We start from the raw sequence: 19578 nt of genomic DNA on the forward strand, positions 1-19578 counted from the left end.
GTGTGAGTTGAAAGTCTGTTGGGCAGGGCCTCCTCCAGACGTTCCCAATTTACCCGCACTACACGTTTGGGCTTACCAGGTCTGTCCAGAGTCTTCCCCCACCCTCTGACCCAACTCACCACCAGATGGTGATCGGTTGACAGCTCTGCCCCTCTCTTCACCCGAGTGTCCAAAACATACGGCCTCAGATCAGATGAAACGATTATGAAATCGATCATTGACCTTCGGCCTAGGGTGCTCTGGTACCAGGTACACTTATGAGCATCCCTATGTTCGAACATGGTGTTCGTTATAGACAATCCATGACTAGCACAGAAGTCCAACAACAAACAACCACTCTGATTTAGATCAGGGAGGCCGTTCCTCCCAATCACGCCTCCAGGTGTCTCCATCATTGCCCACGTGTGCGTTGAAGTCCCCCAGCAGAACAATGGAGTCCCCACTGGAGCCCCATGCAGGACTCCAGTCAAGGTCTCAAGAAGGCCGAATACTCCGAACTCCTGTTTGGTGCATATGCACAAACAACAGTCAGAGTTTTCCCCCACAACCCGCAGGCGTGGGAGGCGACCCTCTCGTCCACCGGGTAAACTCCAACACAGCGGCGCTCAGCCGGGGCTTGTGAGTATCCCCACACCCGCCCGGCGCCTCACACCCTGGGCAACTCCGGAGAAGAAAAGAGTCCAACCCCTATCCAGGAGTATGGTTCCAGAACCAAGACTGTGCGTGAGAGGTAAGCCCCACCAGATCTAACCGGTGGCGCTCCACCTCCCGCACCAGTTCCGCTCCTTCCCCACAGAGAGGTGACGTTCCACGTCCCCAGAGCCAGCGTCTGCTGCCCGGGTCTGGTCCGTCGAGGCCCCTGACCTTCACTGCCACCCATGCGGCATCGCACCCGACCCCAACGGTTCCTCCCACAGGTGGTGGGCCCATGGGATGGAGGGAGTTGCCACGTAGCTTGTTCGGGCTGTGCCCGGCCGGGCTCCGTGGCAAACCCGGCCACCAGGCGCTCGCCGACGAGCCCACCGTCTGGGCCTGGCTCCAGACGGGGGCCCCGGGCTTCCTCCGGGCAGGGTCACTCCATCTCTGCTTAGCTTTTTCATTGGGGTTTTTGAACCATTCTTTGTCTGGCCCCTCACCTGAGACCACTTTGCCTTGGGAGACCCTACCAGGAGCACAAAGCTCCAGACAACACAGCCCTCAGGTTCACAGAGACACACAAACCTCTCCACCACGATAAGGTGATGGTTCACGGATATACGTTTTTCATATCGGTCGATATTGATAATTATTGATATTTTGTATGACCTATTTAAAATAAGGACCATGAGAAAAATATATTAAATTTAAACATTTTTATTTTAAACTTAACCCTGCTCTGATTATAATCCCCCTCAGTTATAAAAGCAGAAATGTCAACACAACCATGGAAAACACTCAAATAATTAAAATGTAAACAGGTCTAAAATCACAATGAACACTTAACAATTATCTCTTAACATTAAGGTGCAAAATTAAAGAATAAGTAAGAAATGCTTAATAAAGTGTCATAAAATAGTGCAAAGTGTTAGCTAAATATAAGAAACCTGAGAAGGAACTATTTTCTGCAGGTTTAGTGCTAGGTTGGTAACCTGGCTTCTGGACAGTGCTCAGCATGTCTGCCTCCGTTATTTCTTTGTAGTGTTTAGTAAGGCGCTGATGCAGAGTACCTCTCCATGGTGCTCTGCTGCTTGTAGTGTTTAGTAAGGTGCTGATGCAGAGTACCTCTCCATGGTGGTCTGCTGCTTGTAGTGTTTAGTAAGGTGCTGATGCAGAGTACCTCTCCATGGTGGTCTGCTGCTTGTAGTGTTTAGTAAGGTGCTGATGCAGAGTACCTCTCCATGGTGGTCTGCTGCTTGTAGTGTTTAGTAAGGCGCTGATGCAGAGTACCTCTCCATGGTGGTCTGCTGCTTGTAGTGTTTAGTAAGGCGCTGATGCAGAGTACCTCTCCATGGCGGTCTGCTGCTTGTGCCGTGTTGCAGCTGCAGATGTTGTTGGACGTTGATGGCGAATACGGCTGTGCTCCAAAGTGTGAGCGCGGCTAAAGTGGTAAAACAAGTTTATGGTGTTACCAGTGTTGGTGGGGACAACGGTCTGACGACATTGGTCTGACTACGGTCAGACTTATAAAATCCCCAAAACTGCCATACTGACTTTTCCTGTTTTATCAACGATTTCCTCGCTTGCTGCGGCACTCACTTTCCACTCCACGCCGGTTCTGTTATTGAAGAACACAAGACAGCGATGTGGCGCAACCAAACATGATACTGTTACATGATTGGCTGTTAGAGTGTCACTCCCCACGTTGCTAGGTTGCCAGAGAGTGAGGGCCTTTGTTCATGCAACCAAACTTGATTCACAACCTCTGGTTTCTTCTGATGAAGAAAAACAAGTTATCGAACGTTTTATCGACCGCATTTTCTATTGATATTGATTAGGTGTATATCGCAATACATATCGTTATCATTTTATTGCCCAGCCCTAGGCTGCATTTCCGTAAAGTGATGTCATTTTCTGAATTTACCAGACTGTTGTAACCGTTATTTGCCTTTACCCACATGTCGAATCAACCAATCAGATCAAACTCTTGCCGAAACCAGTCGGGAGAAGAGCAAAAACATTTTCCTCCGAGAAAAGCCTCCAGTGCCTTTTTTTGCTCTTCTTTCAATGAAGGAATACTTTCTAATTCGGATAAAACTTGCGCGATCGCTACGCTCATCTCATCCGTGTAAGCTGCCAAAACCAACGCTGATTGGTTGGTCGTTTGGCAAACAGCTCCAAATTTTCTCCATCCCAAGATGCCAGACTGATCTGCGAGTAGAAAATGCAACTTTACCTTTCCAAAGCATATCCCTGTGAGTTGGGGCTGCAAAATAAACGATTATTTTCATTGTCGATTAATCCGTCGATTATTTGATTACATGTTCAGTCTGTAAAATGTCAGAAAATGGTGAAAAATGTCGATCAGCGTTTTCCAAAGCCCAAGATGATGTCCTTAAATGTCTTGTTTTGTCAGAAACGTATTCACTTTACTGTCATAGAGAAGTAAAGAAATGAAAAACATAGTGATTTAAGCTGGAATCAGAGAATTGTTACTTTTGTCATTAAAAAAAAAAAAAAAAAAAAAAAAAAAAGACTCAAACCGATTAATCAATTATCAAAACGGTTGGCGATTAAGTTAAGAGTTGACAACTAATGAGTAGTCTTTGCAGCTCTAATGTGAGTTAGACAGACACTCTTTACAACATACGAGCAGAAAGAGTTGTCAGTGGTGTAGAACATAGACTTAAGAGAAAGACAAGAGGCCACAGAGGAGAATAATGAAATAGGTAACCTGTGATATTGTTAGACTGTCACTGGTATCTTTCTGTGGGAGGACCCCAACACCTAGCTGCCAATTTCCAGAGAGCTTCCAGAATCAAATTGGCACTCTTCCACTTTTTTGTGTGTCAGCGTGTCTAATCATGTGAAGCTCCTCCGCGCCACTGGACTTCCAGGCGTTTTCAACAGCAATTAGGCAACACGGCGAACAGTGTATTTCAGGCTTGACTCATTAGCAGCAACCGAAGGTGTCAAACCAGAACTGAAATGTCCAACAGGGAAACAAGGAGGGGGGGGGCTTGCCTGCTGGGGTTTGGGCAGCCATGGATACGAAGCCACATCCAAGGCTACATTTACATTGCTACGTTTTGGTTTTTTAAGCAGTGTTTGGACCCCAAAGCGATCGTAACACGCCCCAAACTGCATATGCCATGAGGGGTCTCGTATACTGGGCACTCGCGTGCCAGGGTGAACAGGTGGCAGCATGTAATACTCCGCCCGTTGCTGGTAGTTGCCATGGTAACAAGACGTCATGATCGATAAGGTCCAATCGGGCGGCGAAACATTGGCGTCGGTGTTGCCAGAGGTCTCCGTTTGCGGCCGTCGAGATTCCAAACCAAAACGGGTCAGAAGTGTTTTACTCTCAAAAATGCCAACAGTTGGGACTAAAAATGTAGTGTCCATGTACATACGTAACATTTTTGATAAATTAACTCTTTAGAGTTAATTATTGAGCGTTTATTTCATAGGGACACGTCAATAAGTGAATGAGATCTTCAGAAGGTGATTCATTTAGGAACAAGAGTATTCTGATGCAAGCAGGCCTATCAAGGTTTGGGTCAGCAAAATGTATTCAAAGAGCATTTTGACATAGAAAGCACAAGAATGAAAGAGAAGAAAAGAAAAACTGGATATCCAGAATATAAAGACTCGCGAATGAGACCGTGTGTCGACTTTTAACCGGGACCAAAAAGTGTGACCACATTACACCCGTTTTGGCCAGGCTCCACTGACTTTCTTGTCTAAAATTGTATTGCTTGTTTTTTTAAGATTTTAAATGGGTTGTCGCCTTCTTATCCCACACGCCTGTCAAAGCACTGTGATCGTCCAATCAGATGCTCCTCGATGTGCCCAGATCCAGGTTAAAAAATAAAAAGGTGACCGAGCCTTTTACAGTGGCTGCTCCAAACCTCTGGAATAGTTTGCCTGTTCATGTAAGAACATCTGGGACAGATGTAACATTCAAGTCCTTGCTTAAGGACCCACTACTATTTGTTGGCTTTCAATTCAAGTTGAGCTTTGACACCTTGTCCTTTTCTTTTTTTTTTTTTTTTTGGTCTACTGTTGGTTATTTTGTATTGTGTGTGTATATTATCTTTTTTTAAGCTCGTTAAGCACTTTCGTCAACTATGGTTGTTTTTAAAACGTGCTATAAAAATAAAACTGAACAGAACATATTCAGGTGTGAAGAGACTAGGGCTGTGCTCGATTGAAGAAATTCTTAGTCAACTAACACTCATTCAATTGCATCGACTAACCGATTAGTCGATTTAATGGACAGATCTGTAAATCCGACTTTCTCCACAAAGAGTCATGCAACAGCACCACTTTAATTCTTGTGTTTACCAGAGATGTGCTCGTACGTTTCTTGGAAATAATTCATTCAGCATGAAGAAAAAAAAAAGCATAAAACATGACTAATCAACTAAAGAAATCTAAGTTGACTAAGACCTTAACAACCGATTAGTCGACTAATCGACTAAGAGGTAGCAGCCCTAGAAGAGACTTTCCATTTTTAATGACCCCATAGCATTGTACTTATTAATACATAAGAGGGGACCAACCCACTCTGTATTCCACTCCTCTTCAGAGAGCAACATGAATGCATGATCTTGCCTTCCCAGAAAACACTACAAAGAGAACACTGATAAAGATCTGTTCTTTATAAATCCACCACAGGTGTTACGTGGGTCATATGTTGTAAACGTGGCAACAGCAAACAGGATTCTCCCTCCCCCCCGGCCAAATTATCCAAGTATGGATTTTAGAGATTATCCAGTTATACACAAAGTTGCAGTGACACACCAAAAGCAGCAGCTGTAGAAATGCACAGTCTGTGGGTCGGTACATTTGAGGTCAATGTAGCCAGTGTGAGCTGGACTCTGAAGTTTCGGACTCTATTTCATGCTATTTACTATGTTGATGTTTTCAACGTGGACACATTTGTTACTGAACTTTGCACACGGTTTTATTTTCTGAAATTTTCTTTTCAAACGAATGCATGGAGAAAAATGTTTCATGCTAAGGACGTAAAAAAAAGAAAAGAAAAAGACGACAAATAAGCCATCAGCAGTCTAACGGCTTGGCTCAACTCAGCAACGACAGACTAATATGTTCAGCACTCTCTGACTGCCTGCTGTCTGTTTGGAATTTGTCTCCATGGCAACGGACCAGACCGTCTGGCTCTCAGCATAGCCGTGCTGATGAAGTGGTGTGTTAAGGTAATAGTAATTTGAGAAGTAAGCCTTGAAAATATACAGTACATTCACAAGGGGCTCTCGATGGGTTTCGGTTCTTGACAACTGCAATTCAAGTTAAGCACCGTTCCCACCCGGAGGTGTTTATGCAAGATGCAGAGGTGAGGGAAGAGAGCGCCAACAGTGATGACACTGAGGAACCGATTAAGGAAACGTGTAACAGTAAATATTTGAGCTGAAGAGAGACGGAGAAAAAGTGGGAAAGAGAGAGTTATGTGATATCCATGTACCACATTTGACTTAAATACCGGGTAAAGCAAAACGGGTGATTTCTTTGCTGAACACGTTGTACATGTTAGAGAATACTTATTGAAAATCCTGTGTCTAGGCTTTTTTGGGCGGCCAGAAATCATGGCTCGACGACTGGAGTCATCTTTAACACACGCCTTCTCCTGCTACTGTATATAAAAACTAGGTTACTGCTAACGTTCGAGCGCGTAGCATCGGTGTGCCACGTGCGCTCCGTTCCACACGCTCCCTTAGCTCTTTCAGTCTGATGAATACATGAAAAACAAGCTCTGTTAAATGTAGGGCTGGGGTACCGAATTCGACTTTTTAGGCACCGACCGAATTGCCTCCTTAGTGTTGAGTTAGGGCTGGGAAAAAATCGATTTGATTTAAAAATCGAGATGGTAGGTCAAATCGATTCATATTTTCAAAAAATCAATTTTTTTTTCAATCCAAATACAGTATAAATAATTTGGATGTTTAACAATCTTTGTTGCACACTGCACAGTGACTTTTCAGTTAGAGAAAGGGTTTGCCTTTGCAATTTTGTTTATGTTGATGCACTTTAATTAAATATAATTAATACAATAAATATATATTTTTAAAATATATTTACAGTTCGCAGTTATTTTGTTTTAAATGGAAGGGGGGGAAAATCGACTTGAAAATCATAGTAAATCAAGTTTTTTTATAAAAAAAAAAATCGCCCAGCTCTATGTTGAGTATCAAAAAAATGCCTCGTCATTCAATACCCAATTCCAATACCTAAGGAGGGAATCTCGTCCGCGTCAGTGAGCCAATAGGCACGCGGCGTGCTTCTACCGAGATCTCGTAATGTTTGTGATTGGCTGGCTGACGTTACACGACGCAGAGACACGCAGGAAAAACTGATTTGTGCCGTAATGTGCAATGCTGCAATTTCTTTTTTTGTCAAAATGGATTTCATTAAATTGGTATCGAAACAAGTATCTGGTATCGAAGTCACGGTTTTGGTATCGGTATAGACTTTTTTTTTTATTTTATTTTTTTACAATACCCAGCCCTAGTGATAATGCCCCAATCATAAAAACACATGCAAAAATAGCCGGCACTAACCTACCTTTCAGCCTGAATCGGCTTCACCGGCCCGCCGGCAGTTACTGCTCACTGCTGTGGGTGTGTGCTGTATGCTAATGTTAGCTGCTGTGCTACCAGAGTCTGTCAATGCGCAGTGGCTCATTCTTTGGCTCAGCGTCTTCAGCCGACACCCCCCCTCAAGAGAATAGGGCTTATTTCTTCATGATACTGAAACCTACATTTATTGGCAACTTCTTCTTTGCCAATCATTCAAATCCGGCTTGCTGGTTATTAACACAGCTTTCCGTGGTGTGACCATAGAAATAAAATGGATAGAAAGGCCATTCAACAGTTTCCCGGGGTAATTTGATTGGTGCACAACAAAATGGCAAATTGCTGTTAGTTGTCATGGAGACAATGTGCGTCAGTGGGTCCGTAAACTGCGTCTCAGCCCGCTGGGGAGGGCTTGCAACATCACCTATCCGCTGCTCGTTTGTCTGTTATACGGGAAAACCTTCAGCTCCGCGACTTGCAGGAAGTGGGCTTATTATTGGAAGTTCATGAGTTACCATGGCAATGGCACACATAAAAATGGCTGCTGCTCTGACCATTCTGCCATGTTGATTTGAATGGAAATGGCCTTTCTGCTGTATCAATTTTATTTCTATGGGCGTGACCATCTCACATTTATTTTTGCTTTACCCAGACTTTTAAAAAGGTCCCATGGCATGGAAATTGGCATGGTTTTTTAACATTAATATGAGTTCCCCCAGCCTGTCTATGGTGGCTAGAAATGGCGATAGGTGTAAACCGAGCCCTGGGTATCCTGCTCTGCCTTTGAGAAAATGAAAGCTCAGATGGACCAATCTGGAATCTTCTCCTTATGAGGTCATAAGGAGCAAGGTTACTTCCCCTTTCTCTGCTTTGGCCCACCCATGAGAGAGAGAGAGACATCATGGCTTTCAAACGAGCAAAGTGGCAGTTGGTCAAGGCCACTAACGCCTATATAAAAGAGACTTCAGATACAGTATTAGGGGACCACTAAGGTCTATATAAAAGAGACTTCAGATACAGTATTAGGGGACCACTAAGGTCTATATAAAAGACTTCAGATACAGTATTAGGGGACCACTAAGGTCTATATAAGAGACTTCAGATACAGTATTAGGGGACCACTAAGGTCTATATAAGAGACTTCAGATACAGTATTAGGGGACCACTAAGGTCTATATAAAAGAGACTTCAAATACAGTATTACGGGACCACTAAGGTCTATATAAAAGAGACTTCAGATACAGTATTAGGGGACCACTAAGGTCTATATAAAAGAGAATTCAGATACAGTATTAGGGGACCACTAAGGTCTATATAAAAGAGACTTCAGATACAGTATTAGGGGACCACTAAGGTCTATATAAAAGAGACTTCAGATACAGTATTAGGGGACCACTAAGGTCTATATAAAAGAGACTTCAGATACAGTATTAGGGGACCACTAAGGTCTATATAAAAGAGACTTCAGATACAGTATTAGGGGACCACTAAGGTCTATATAAAAGAGACTTCAGATACAGTATTAGGGGACCACTAAGGTCTATATAAAAGCATCCAAAGAGCACCATGTCATGGGACCTTTAAGAAGGGTTGCTGGAGGAGCAATAGCCAAGACACCAGAAGGAGTGACCATAGACAGAGCGGTGGATTTCACAATGATGTTGTGTGTCTCACCTTGGCACACTAGCCGGCACACTGGCCTCACTGGATGGCGTCTGGATCCTCTCTTCCGAGCTTGCGTCCTGAGGACTGAGCCTTCCTTCGGCTATCTGTCCAGCTGCCGGCTGCTGCTCCTCCTCTTCCTCCTCTTCATCCTCCGCCTCCTCATTACCCGGCTTCTCCTTCCCCCGGCCCTCACTTTCGTTGTCGCTCTCCTCACCTAACATGTCGTCCACCTGTTTGTTTGTTTAAAAAAAAAAAAAAAAAAAAAAAAAAAAAAAAAAAAGGAGCTTCTGTGAGATAATGTTTTAAACTTTGGACAATGCCGTGGGACATAACGTGTCACCACAACGGTTGATTTCTCTCTCTGCTTTCAGTCTGTAGTTTGCATGTCAACTAGGGCTGGGCAATATATCAATATTATATCGATATCGTGATATGATACAAGATATCAATTAGATTTTGGATTTAGTAAAATCGTTGTTGTCTTTTCCTGGTTTTAAAGGCTGCGTGACAGTAAAGTGATGTCCTTTTCTGAACTTACCAGACTGTTGTAGCTGTTCTATTAGTTGCCTTTACCCACTTAGTCATTGTATCCACATTACTGATGATCATTTGTCCAAAATATAATTGTGAAAATATTTTTTGGGGCATTTTAGGCCTGATGAGAGGACAGCTGAAGAAGTGAAAGGGGAGATAGAGGGGGAATGACATGCAGCAAAGGGCCGCAGGTTGGAGTCGAACCCGGGCCTGCTGCATCGAGGAGTAAACCTCTATAAATGGGCGCCCGCTCTACCAACTGAGCTATCCAGGCGCCAATTGTGAAAATATTTTGTGAAAGCACCAATTGTTGATTGGTACGTTGATATCGATTTTGAGGTATTTGGTCAAGAATACCGTGATATCTGGATATTCTCTCCATATTGCCCAGCCCTAATGTCAACATTTTCAGCACGTATACATTTATAACATAACTGCCAGAAGTATCTTTGCACTTTGCGTATGGACTACTCTCAAGTGCAGATAAGAAAAATGAGTCTCTCTCCTTCTTCTAAATGCCAGTTTCGACCTTTCATTATTTTGTATACGATGTCCACCAAATTTGAGCCAAAATAAAACATTGCTAACCTTTGCTGAATTTCATGATGTACGGTAACTTTTAATTAAATAGAACCAATGACATTTTCTATTTAATGATCAAAGTCTGCCTAAAGTATCATGAAGAGGAACTGGATGTATTTGCCCATTCCCTTGATGCACTGCAGATTCCAATTAAGCGTCTAATTATATCTGGAAAGTGGTTTTCCTTCTCTAAATAATTGGGTTACATGCTGTACAGTAATCTTGGAATGTGATTAAACTTGGGGCCAACAGTTAACAGTATGTCATACATCAACTAGAGACTGACCAATAAAACGCTTTAAAAAGAGAGTTGAAAGAAATCCTCCGATCTTATCATTTCAGCCAATATTTGCTTTTACATAAACACACAACACAAACATGTTTGATAAGGTTCTCTTGAACAAATAGTTTGACATATTTGCTTTCTTGCCGAGAGTTAAATGACCACTCTCACGTCTGTACAGTCGATATGAAGCTACCGTACAGCCAGCAGCTGAAGAAAAAGTCTAGAACATTGTTTCTCGTAAAACCATTTTCATACGTCTTTTTTTATGGATTGAATGAACAAGATATAACATGTTCATTGGTGAGTTTAACAAGTGCTGGTAGGCAGATCGCGTAACCTTTGGACAAAGCCAGGCTAGCTGTTTCTCTGTTTCAGCTAAGCTAAGCTAGCCTGCTGCTGGCTTCGTATTTAGTACAGAAATGAGAGTGGTAACAATCTTCGGTAACACTTTAATTGAAGGTATCTACATAAAAATGACATGACACCGTCATGAACACATGACACTGTCATGAACACATGAACCCTAACCCTAACTTGTTATGACAAAAACCGAATGACACTTACTTAAAGCAGCGTTATGTCATAAACGTTTAGGACTGTTTATAATGTTTATGACACGTTCATGACAGTGTCATGTCACTCTTAACCTTCAAGTAAAGTGTAACCCAATCTTCTTACCAGACTATTGGCAAGAAAGCCAATAAGCCTATTGCTAGATATGTCTAACTATTCCTTTAAAATTGGTTATTAAAGATTTGTCACTGTAGGGCAACAGATACTGAATTTTGGAGGCAGATATTGATAATTGGGTTTGAAACTAAAAAACATTTATTGGCGGATATTCTTTCTTTTACATACAACAACTGGTATAACTTTCTAAACTATCTCAAATGTATCTTTGGCGTTTCTGTACACAATCTCGTTACGTATCAGCTGACATACAGTATGTGCCAAAACTAATGCCGGGCGGGCTCATTTAACAGACGAGCTCGGAGAGTAAATTGGGGGTTGTTTTAGCCATTAATGCCACAATGCAAGATGTGGACACTTCGAAACAACCGGTACAATAAGATTCCGTCCAATACAGAGAACCACAAACTACAGGCTCAGAATCACCACAGAGTTACATCAACAATACTCTTGGCTACTCTGGAAGTCTGAACTAAAGCCAAACATTGTTAGGAGTCACAAAGGCAGTCTTTATTACAGGGCTATAGTAATAGATAATCGATTAACAGGGGCTGATTGGTTTTCTCCACCTCTCGCAGGTGGAGTAATGTTTGAGGTATGGTAATAAACTCAACGCATTCATTTTCTAGCACCGATCCGAAACAATCCAAAGCGTAATCTCTCTCGTAGGATTATCCTGCCAGCTACTGAAAGCAAAATTGTCACCTCCACCAGCTCATCAAGTTTGCATTTTCTTGAGCAGTTCATAACCTATACAGCCCTGAGGTTACGGACCACTTAGATCAGGTTAGCCAATGTGCAAACAATCAAATCAATGGAAATCTCAGGCGGATATTGCCACAGAGAATATGCAGCCTCCCGTCCATTGACTCATTAGTAGCACGTAGCTGAGGGAAAACCGGAATGAATGCAGGGGGACATTCTCTAGGTGCTAGAGCCAGATTATTACTGGAATCAAACCAGGCTAATTAATGTCGAGTTCTTTGGTCAGTTGGACAGCCACAGAGCACCTTGGTGAAGGTAGAAGGTAAGTGTGCCCGAGGCAAGGCTGGTCTGGAAATAAAATAAAAAAACAGAACAGCTCTGAACACATTGGGTTAGTGTTTCCATTTGCTGAATCAAATTTGAATGAGAATGACCCCGCAGGACACCGAAAAATTACAGAGTAAGACACACGTAAGACGCGGGCTTCGTTTGTTCCCTGTCAGCAACACACAATATGAGATTTTATCTCAACGCAAATTGCTTTTCTTTCCACCACGAGGTATCTCTTGTCATGGCATTTTCCCCATCACTACCTAATAACTATTCTATTTTTCTGTCAGTGCAGTGAAAATATGAAGAGAGCTGGACAGCCAAAAAAAAGAGGGACTTGGCTTTCAGACAGCAGATGAGCAGAGGCCTACAGAAAAAAAAGTGCACATCCAAAGCCCATACACAAAGCCCATATAACGGTGCTAAACAGATATTAGCATATTAAACATTTGTATTCTATTATATATTATAAAAATTTGGTTCTGACCGACACTGAAGCTCCTGGAATTTAATTAATGCATACGTTTACTGTAATAAACAGACTGTAGAATGTAGAGTAATACATTCATAATAAATAAGCACTATGAGAACTTGGTGATCAAGGAGGAAACGCCTAGTAGCAATCTTTATATGTTATACAGGGCTACGAAGTGCTCTATCGCCACGCAAGTAGATCATGCATCCCCAAGCAACGCCATGCAATGTCAGTCAACTAGGGCGGTCCTCGACTAAAGATATTCTTTGTCGACTAATCGATTAGTTGATTTAATTGACAGAGCTGTGCGCTTTGAGAGGTGGTTAAGACTAGAAAAGCACAATATAAATGTAGTTAATTAAGCATCTGTAAAACTGAGTTTCACCACAATTAATCCTGCAAAAGCACCACTTTAAATCTTGTGTTTACCATAAATCTGCTCAGAAGTTTCCTGAAAAAATAATTAAGCATGAATAAGCATAAAAAATGACTAATCGACTAAAGAAATCTTAGTCGACTAAGACCAAAACGACCGATGAGTCGACTAATCGACTAAGAGGTGGCAGCTCTACAGTCAACAGACGCAACGGACAATGCCCAATCAGAAGCTTAAAGCTTAGGGCACTTTCACACCTATGGTTCGGTAGACTCAGTGCAATTCGGGGGGGTGAAGTTGCAACATTTTTCGTTCGATTAGCTTTCAATACTGCACTTTATCAAACATAAACAAATGTCACACTGTCAAAACGTTCGCTGGTCTATTGGACAGAAGTACCACATTTCAGTTGACTTTAAGACCGGACGCACACTGGCTGCGTGGCGTGTCAGCTGCGTGGCCGTTTTTTATTTCGGCTCCCATGTTAACAGGTTAGAGCTTGCACACTGCCTGCGTGACACGCATGTCTCAAAAACGCGTGCATGCTAGAAAACAGGACCGCCGCCTAATTTCACACGACACAAAAGTGTGTTGAAAGCGTTTCCAGGCAATATAGAATACAAAGAGATGTTTATATGTCATTATAACATGAATGCATTTAATAAATGACATGTTGATGTTTGAAAGTCTCTAGGTTTTGACATAAATGCAGATATAAATGTAATTTTAAAAAATAAATAATTATTGATTTTCAAATATTGCACCTGTCAATACAGGATGAAAAATTCTGTAGCCTATTTTGCCGTCAATACTGCCGATGTTGTCTTTGCTGTAATCAAATTTTTACAGCACAGCACGAGACCATCTCAAAGCTAGTTTTCAGGTTATTGGTCTCATCACTTCAGATAGAGTTTAGTACGAGTGGGATTCAAGGGCACAGAATTTATTTTTGGCTAAACGCTTCAGTTGCAACACTATTGCGTCCGGACACCGTTTGTAGCTGTAACAAAACGTAGAATATGCTGGGGCCGATCAAACCGTACAGCGATCAGCGATGAAAGCAGATTGGATTTCCTGTCCAGCAAAGCGGGTGAGATTTCACTTCTAAACTCTGGACATAAATACTTTAACTTCAAACTCAAACCTGGCCTCAGGTGTTTCTCTTACTGAAAGATTCATCTGCGGCAAAAGGCAGCCGACGTGCCATTCGTTTCAAATGAAAGCCGGCAATTAGGAGTGGCGGTTACTGTGGGAGCAGTGAACTGCTGAGGGCCCAGAGCAATGAGTTTTAGGTAGAGCTCAGGACAAACTTTGATAAAATTGGCAGCCATTGCACAGGGCTTCGATTACCTTCCTGCAACTCGGGAGAGACACAATGGTATACCTGCCAGTGAAAATCAGCAGCAGAACAGGTGAGGCAGGAACCGGCAGTGAGAGCCCGACACATTTCCACGCAGCCACTCAATCAGCGCCTACTGTCTGGACCAATTTTCATTTTAGCTTAGTTATTGTACAAAGAGCTTGCCCCCAACTGACGACTGCACATGGAGAAATTTACATAGTAAATTCCTGCCGAAGGCTTCATTCTAGGGCTGGGAAAAAAATCGATTTGATTTAAAAATCGAGTTGGTAGGTCAAATCGATTCATATTTTCAAAAAATCAATTTTTTAGATTTTTTTTCAATCCAAATACAGTATAAATTTATAAATTTGGATGTTTAACAATCTTTGTTGCACACTGCACAGTGACTTTTCAGTTAGAGAAAGGGTTTGCCTTTGCAATTTTGTTTATGTTGATGCACTTTAATTAAATAAAATATATTTACAGTTCGCAGTTATTTTGTTTTAAATGGAAGGGGGGGAAATCGACTTGAATCGTAAATCGAGTTTTTTATAAATAAAAAAAATCGCAGATTTTTTTTAGGGAAACAAATTGCCCAGCTCTACTTCATTCCCTGCCAATATGACCCGACTCCATCTACAAAAGGTAGTCAGAGGTGGTAATAGAACAGACAAGAACAGCAGACGACTCGACAAGCTGGTCAAAAGCTGGGGAGGAAATTATTGCAAATGTGAGGAGAGGTAGACATGACGACAAGGTGCATTACTAGTTAATCAGCCCGCAAAATAGAAGCAAAAAAATTCTGAAGTGAGGCGATGAAACGGCCTCCAACGCCACTGTGCTCATACCTATATTCACCGGAGCGGTTCATCACAGGCCGAATTCCATATACAGTGATTGAGTCAAGTCCCGTTCTGACAGGAACAAACGCAACAAGAATTCACATCTTCACTCCACCTCCGCCTACTCCTTACATGAAGGGAAGCACTCAGATGTAGAGAAAGCAACAATCCTTTGAGGACAAGAATTCTTAAGCTAGTCTGCAAACAGGAAGCTATTGGCTTCTTTTCACCATCATCTCTGAAAGACGTGCTCCACTGCAGCGGAGGTAAGTCGAGGGGAGTTACATAACGCTGAAGTCAAAACATTACCTTGGAAAGGAACGGCCTCAAACATGAAATACTTCAGAGAGTTCATTCAGAGACTTAAGAAAGTTTGTATTTCAATGATGTACTTTTCTGAATCTGTATGGTTCAGAAAAAAAGTTCCAGACCAAATTACTCCTGATAGAATGGATGGTAATTTTTAGAGCGAGGACCAAAAACGGGACATCTTGCCAAAGTCGGATGACTGAAGATATTTCTGTCCGGCTGCCAAGGACTGTGCGCAAATGGAAACCGGAGCAGAGGGAATATTCACAGCGCTCCAGCTTTAGGGACGAACAATGACGTAAAAATAATAATGACATCATTCGATCAGGCACAAAACGGTGCAAATGACATGAATGTGGTCACATCATAACCCCTGCTACGTATCTGCTCTGCAAGGACTATATAAAAAGCACGTTTCTCTCCATGGACTATCACCCTATTAAGTACAAGCGGCTGGAATGGGTTTCCTCAGGAGGGTGGCTGGCGTCCCCCGTAAGAGATAGGGGGAGAAGCTCAGGCATCTGTGAGGAACTCAGGAGTAGAGCTGCTGCTGCTTCTTTGTGTCGAAAAGGAGCCAGTTGAGGTGGTTCCAGCATCTGGTAAGGATGCACCCCTGGGCGCCTCCCTAGGGAGGTGTTCCAGGCACGTCCAGCCGGGAGGAGGCCTCAGGTTCCCTCAGGTTCCCCCAGGTTCCCCCAGTCAGAGCTGGCTAACGTGGCTTGGAAAAGGAAAGTTTGGGGTCCCCAGCTGGAGCTGCTGCCCCCGCCACTCTGACCCCTGGATAAACGGTTGAAGATAGATGGATGGATGGATGGACCCTAATATTATTCTCAATTCCACAGCCCTAGCATTTTATCAAAGCTGTGAATGAAAAGATGATCAGCAGCACTCATATCAGAAGTTTAAGGAAGCTTGGGACTTCATTGCAAAGAAACTAATTAAATGTAGCTTTTTGTAAAATCCAACAGAAACCTCTCTATTAGCAGAGTCAAATCTTTCGGACTTATTTCTTATCTGTAGAAGCTCAATTGGGACTGCTGCCACTCTTCACACTGAAGCTGTAATCACAATTATATTGCCAAAAGGCAATAAAGGCTTTTCATTAGTTGTCAACTATTTTGATAATCGATTATTCGTTTTATTTATTTATTCATTTACAACTCAAGTGAATATTTTGTAATTCTACTTTTATTCCTTTATGAGAGTGAACATCTTTGAGGACGTCATCTTAGGCTTTGGCAAACACTGATAGACATTTTTCACACCCTTTTCTGACGTTTTATAGACCAAACAACAAATAATTGACAGTGTAATTGACAATTAAAATAATTGTTAGGTGCAGCCCTACATAATAATGTAGAAAATGTCCTCTAATGTGCCTCTATCAAGCAGAAGCTTTTCCTTCCCAGTAACTTCAAAAGATTCTATCTCGCCAGGGATGTGGGAGATCAATATTTAAAAGGCAGGGGGAGAGCGGAGATCAATGTGACTGATCAATGTGCAATATCTCCTATGATCCCTGGCTGAATCAGCCTCGTCTCCCAGGGCCCCTATGGCATCAAAGGTGTCACACCAACACTGACCTGTGTCTAAATCGCCATCTTACTCTGCATAATAATCATTCACAACTCATTCAATCATGTAGCCTCACCAGGAACTCATTTCATTTTCAGCCAGAACAGGTATTAATAAATCCACTGTCCTACAGAAATGAAGACAGTTCATTTAAATCAAGCGGATTTCACAATGGGCTCTATAAATATGGTGACTTGCGTTACAACTGCCAAAAATGTGTTTTAAAGTGAAATGGGGAAAAGAGACCTTGATTTTGGATTACTGTGACCAAAACAAAATAGTACAATCTTAGTTATTAACATATCTTGAATCATGAAGCCGACAGGGAATAAGTAATGGAGAGCGAAGACAATCCATACCTCTGGCTGAGCTCCATGGGACACTTAATGGAACCGAACCATCATTTATAAAATGTGTATCACATTTGCTCTTCCTTCTGGGACAAGTCAAAATGTCTGCCATGAAAAGGTCTACCGTCCCTTTCTTCTTTCTTTTTTTTTTTTTTTTTACTTTTTAGTAGTTAGTTCATTTGGGGAGTTATGACAACACAACAAATCAAGATGGAGAGCAGACAGCCATGTCTGAATATTGAAACAAGTGAGCCCTCGCTGAAATCATAACGTTCTTTAAGTTGCATTTGTATAGTTGGATGTCCTTATGTAATAATGCTGCCCTTGGCAACATTCTTGTATGAACAATGTACAAATAAAACACAAATACAACATACAGAATTATCGCTTTGCCAGACCTTCCTCCACAGTGCGGCGGAGGAAGGTCTAGAGAGTCCACACAGCATTCCGGGATGGGAGAAAACCGTGCTCTGGTTTATTGGCATTTCTTTAAACCAATCAAAATTGTCTTGGAAGTGCTAAGCGCCGAGCAATGGTGTCTCGGCAAAATAGCCTCGGGAAGGAACTTGTTTTGGTGGAACATGTGTACGTTCAAAGGTTGTTTTAGTAGCGCAACAGAAAACTCAGATTGGACAAATAGTCTCATATAGTCCTCATAAATCGACAGGGTTTAAAATTACAACCAAAAGAAAGGGCAAGGTAACGGGACATCCGAAAAGAGTGACATCCGCCGGAATTTTCGTCAGAACGAGAACAATCCCGGAAGCGGAACATGGTGGATATAGACTATCACCTACGTAACTGCAGTTCCTCTCAACTCTATGGAGCATTTAAGTGTTTGTGTGCTTAATGCCTTGGTTTAAACGGCCCACAAGTTAAAGTTTAATCTGCCTCAGGAGTTGGTGGAGACCAAAATAGAGCTAAAGGAGAGTGAATATTTGAATTTTGGACAGATTGTCAGACAATGGCAGATTGTATTTTTCTTTCTTTTTTAAAACGCAGACATCACAAGCAAAGATGTGAAATTACAGTAATATAACTAACATTGTCATATTAATCTTGCAGGAACCGGCAGAATTACAGGTAAATCTATACATTCACCATACCATCTTGCTGATTGGTGGTCTAGTGGTCTTATTTTTGTTTTTGCTAAAAAAATATATATTTCTGAGCCGTCTTAAAACACTGTGTACAATAGGTTTAAGATTTGTGGTGCTCAAGTTAAAAGCATGTTCGGAGGGAGAAATAAAAAATTTATAACTCAGAATTTTTGGTGACAATATTATATCCATGTTACAAGATTAAAAGGGATACTCCATTTAAAACACAATTCTACCTCTTTTCACTATATTGGCAATGTAAGGGAACATATCTTAAAAAAATATTTTAAATAGGAATGTGTGTTTTGGGAGGAGTAGACTGCCCCATAATATAGGTTAATTAGTAAAAGTAATATGATCAATTCTAAAGAGTTAGTAGTAACAGCCACGCTGTTGTTTTGAGTTGTGAGTGAACTGTGTTACAGAGCAGTTTTAGCATGTAACAGTTTTTTTTTTTTTTCACGTTTATGGGTCGTTTTATTATTTCAAAGTGAACATCATTTGTGATTCGACACAATATAACAGCCAAACTGAGAATTACATCTTTGAAGAAACCGAAAGCTGACATAACCTTTTGTATCTTAACCCACATGAAGAAAGAGTTTGAAAAGAACACTTTTCTTCTCAATGTTTTATCTTGCTGATGTAACTGTAAGCTGTGGCAAGTGTGTGTGTGTGTGTGCACTGAAACCACGTGTTTATTGCAGTAATGACGGTATTGCAAGATCCCTGTTGTGGCAGAACAGTGACGAAAACTGTTTACCCACCACCACTACCAAGGTAATGTTGCCTTTTTTAGATACGTTTTAGGCATTTTATGCTTCATTTAGATAGTGACAGAGAGGAAAGGGGAGAGAGAGACGGGAAGACATTGGGCAAAGGGCACTGAGCCAGACTGGGACCCAGGCTGCTGCGGTAAGTACTCAGCCTTAATGCTATGCGCTTTGCTACCCGGTGAGCTGCAGGGCACTCCAGGCAATGTTGTCTTTTAAGTAAGGGATAAGACTAATCATAGATCATCTGAGGTCAATGCGATTGATGAATGTAAAGTTAAGTAGACTTTTCACTCATTTAGGCCAGATATCCATTACCTTGGGCTTTCTTTGTGCTGACCTTTTAAACTCTGGTCGATTTAGGAGGACTATGGTTAACCTTTTCTCAGATCTCTGCAGGGTAAATCCAGAC

General features: G+C 41.9%; 1 protein-coding gene across 4 annotated transcripts in view; it reads right to left on the bottom strand.

Moving 5' to 3' along the window:
- ctdp1 (CTD (carboxy-terminal domain, RNA polymerase II, polypeptide A) phosphatase, subunit 1) overlaps window positions 1-19578 on the bottom strand; it is a 110814-nt gene that overhangs the window by 46712 nt on the left and 44524 nt on the right. For all 4 annotated transcript variants that reach the window (XM_028598324.1, XM_028598325.1, XM_028598322.1 and 1 more), the window contains exon 13: window positions 8907-9127. In XM_028598324.1, coding sequence (XP_028454125.1) covers window positions 8907-9127 — 221 coding nt within the window. The remainder of the gene's footprint in view (window positions 1-8906; window positions 9128-19578) is intronic.

This window comes from Perca flavescens, chromosome 14 (genome assembly GCF_004354835.1).
Source record: "Perca flavescens isolate YP-PL-M2 chromosome 14, PFLA_1.0, whole genome shotgun sequence".
Lineage (NCBI taxonomy): Eukaryota > Metazoa > Chordata > Actinopteri > Perciformes > Percidae > Perca > Perca flavescens.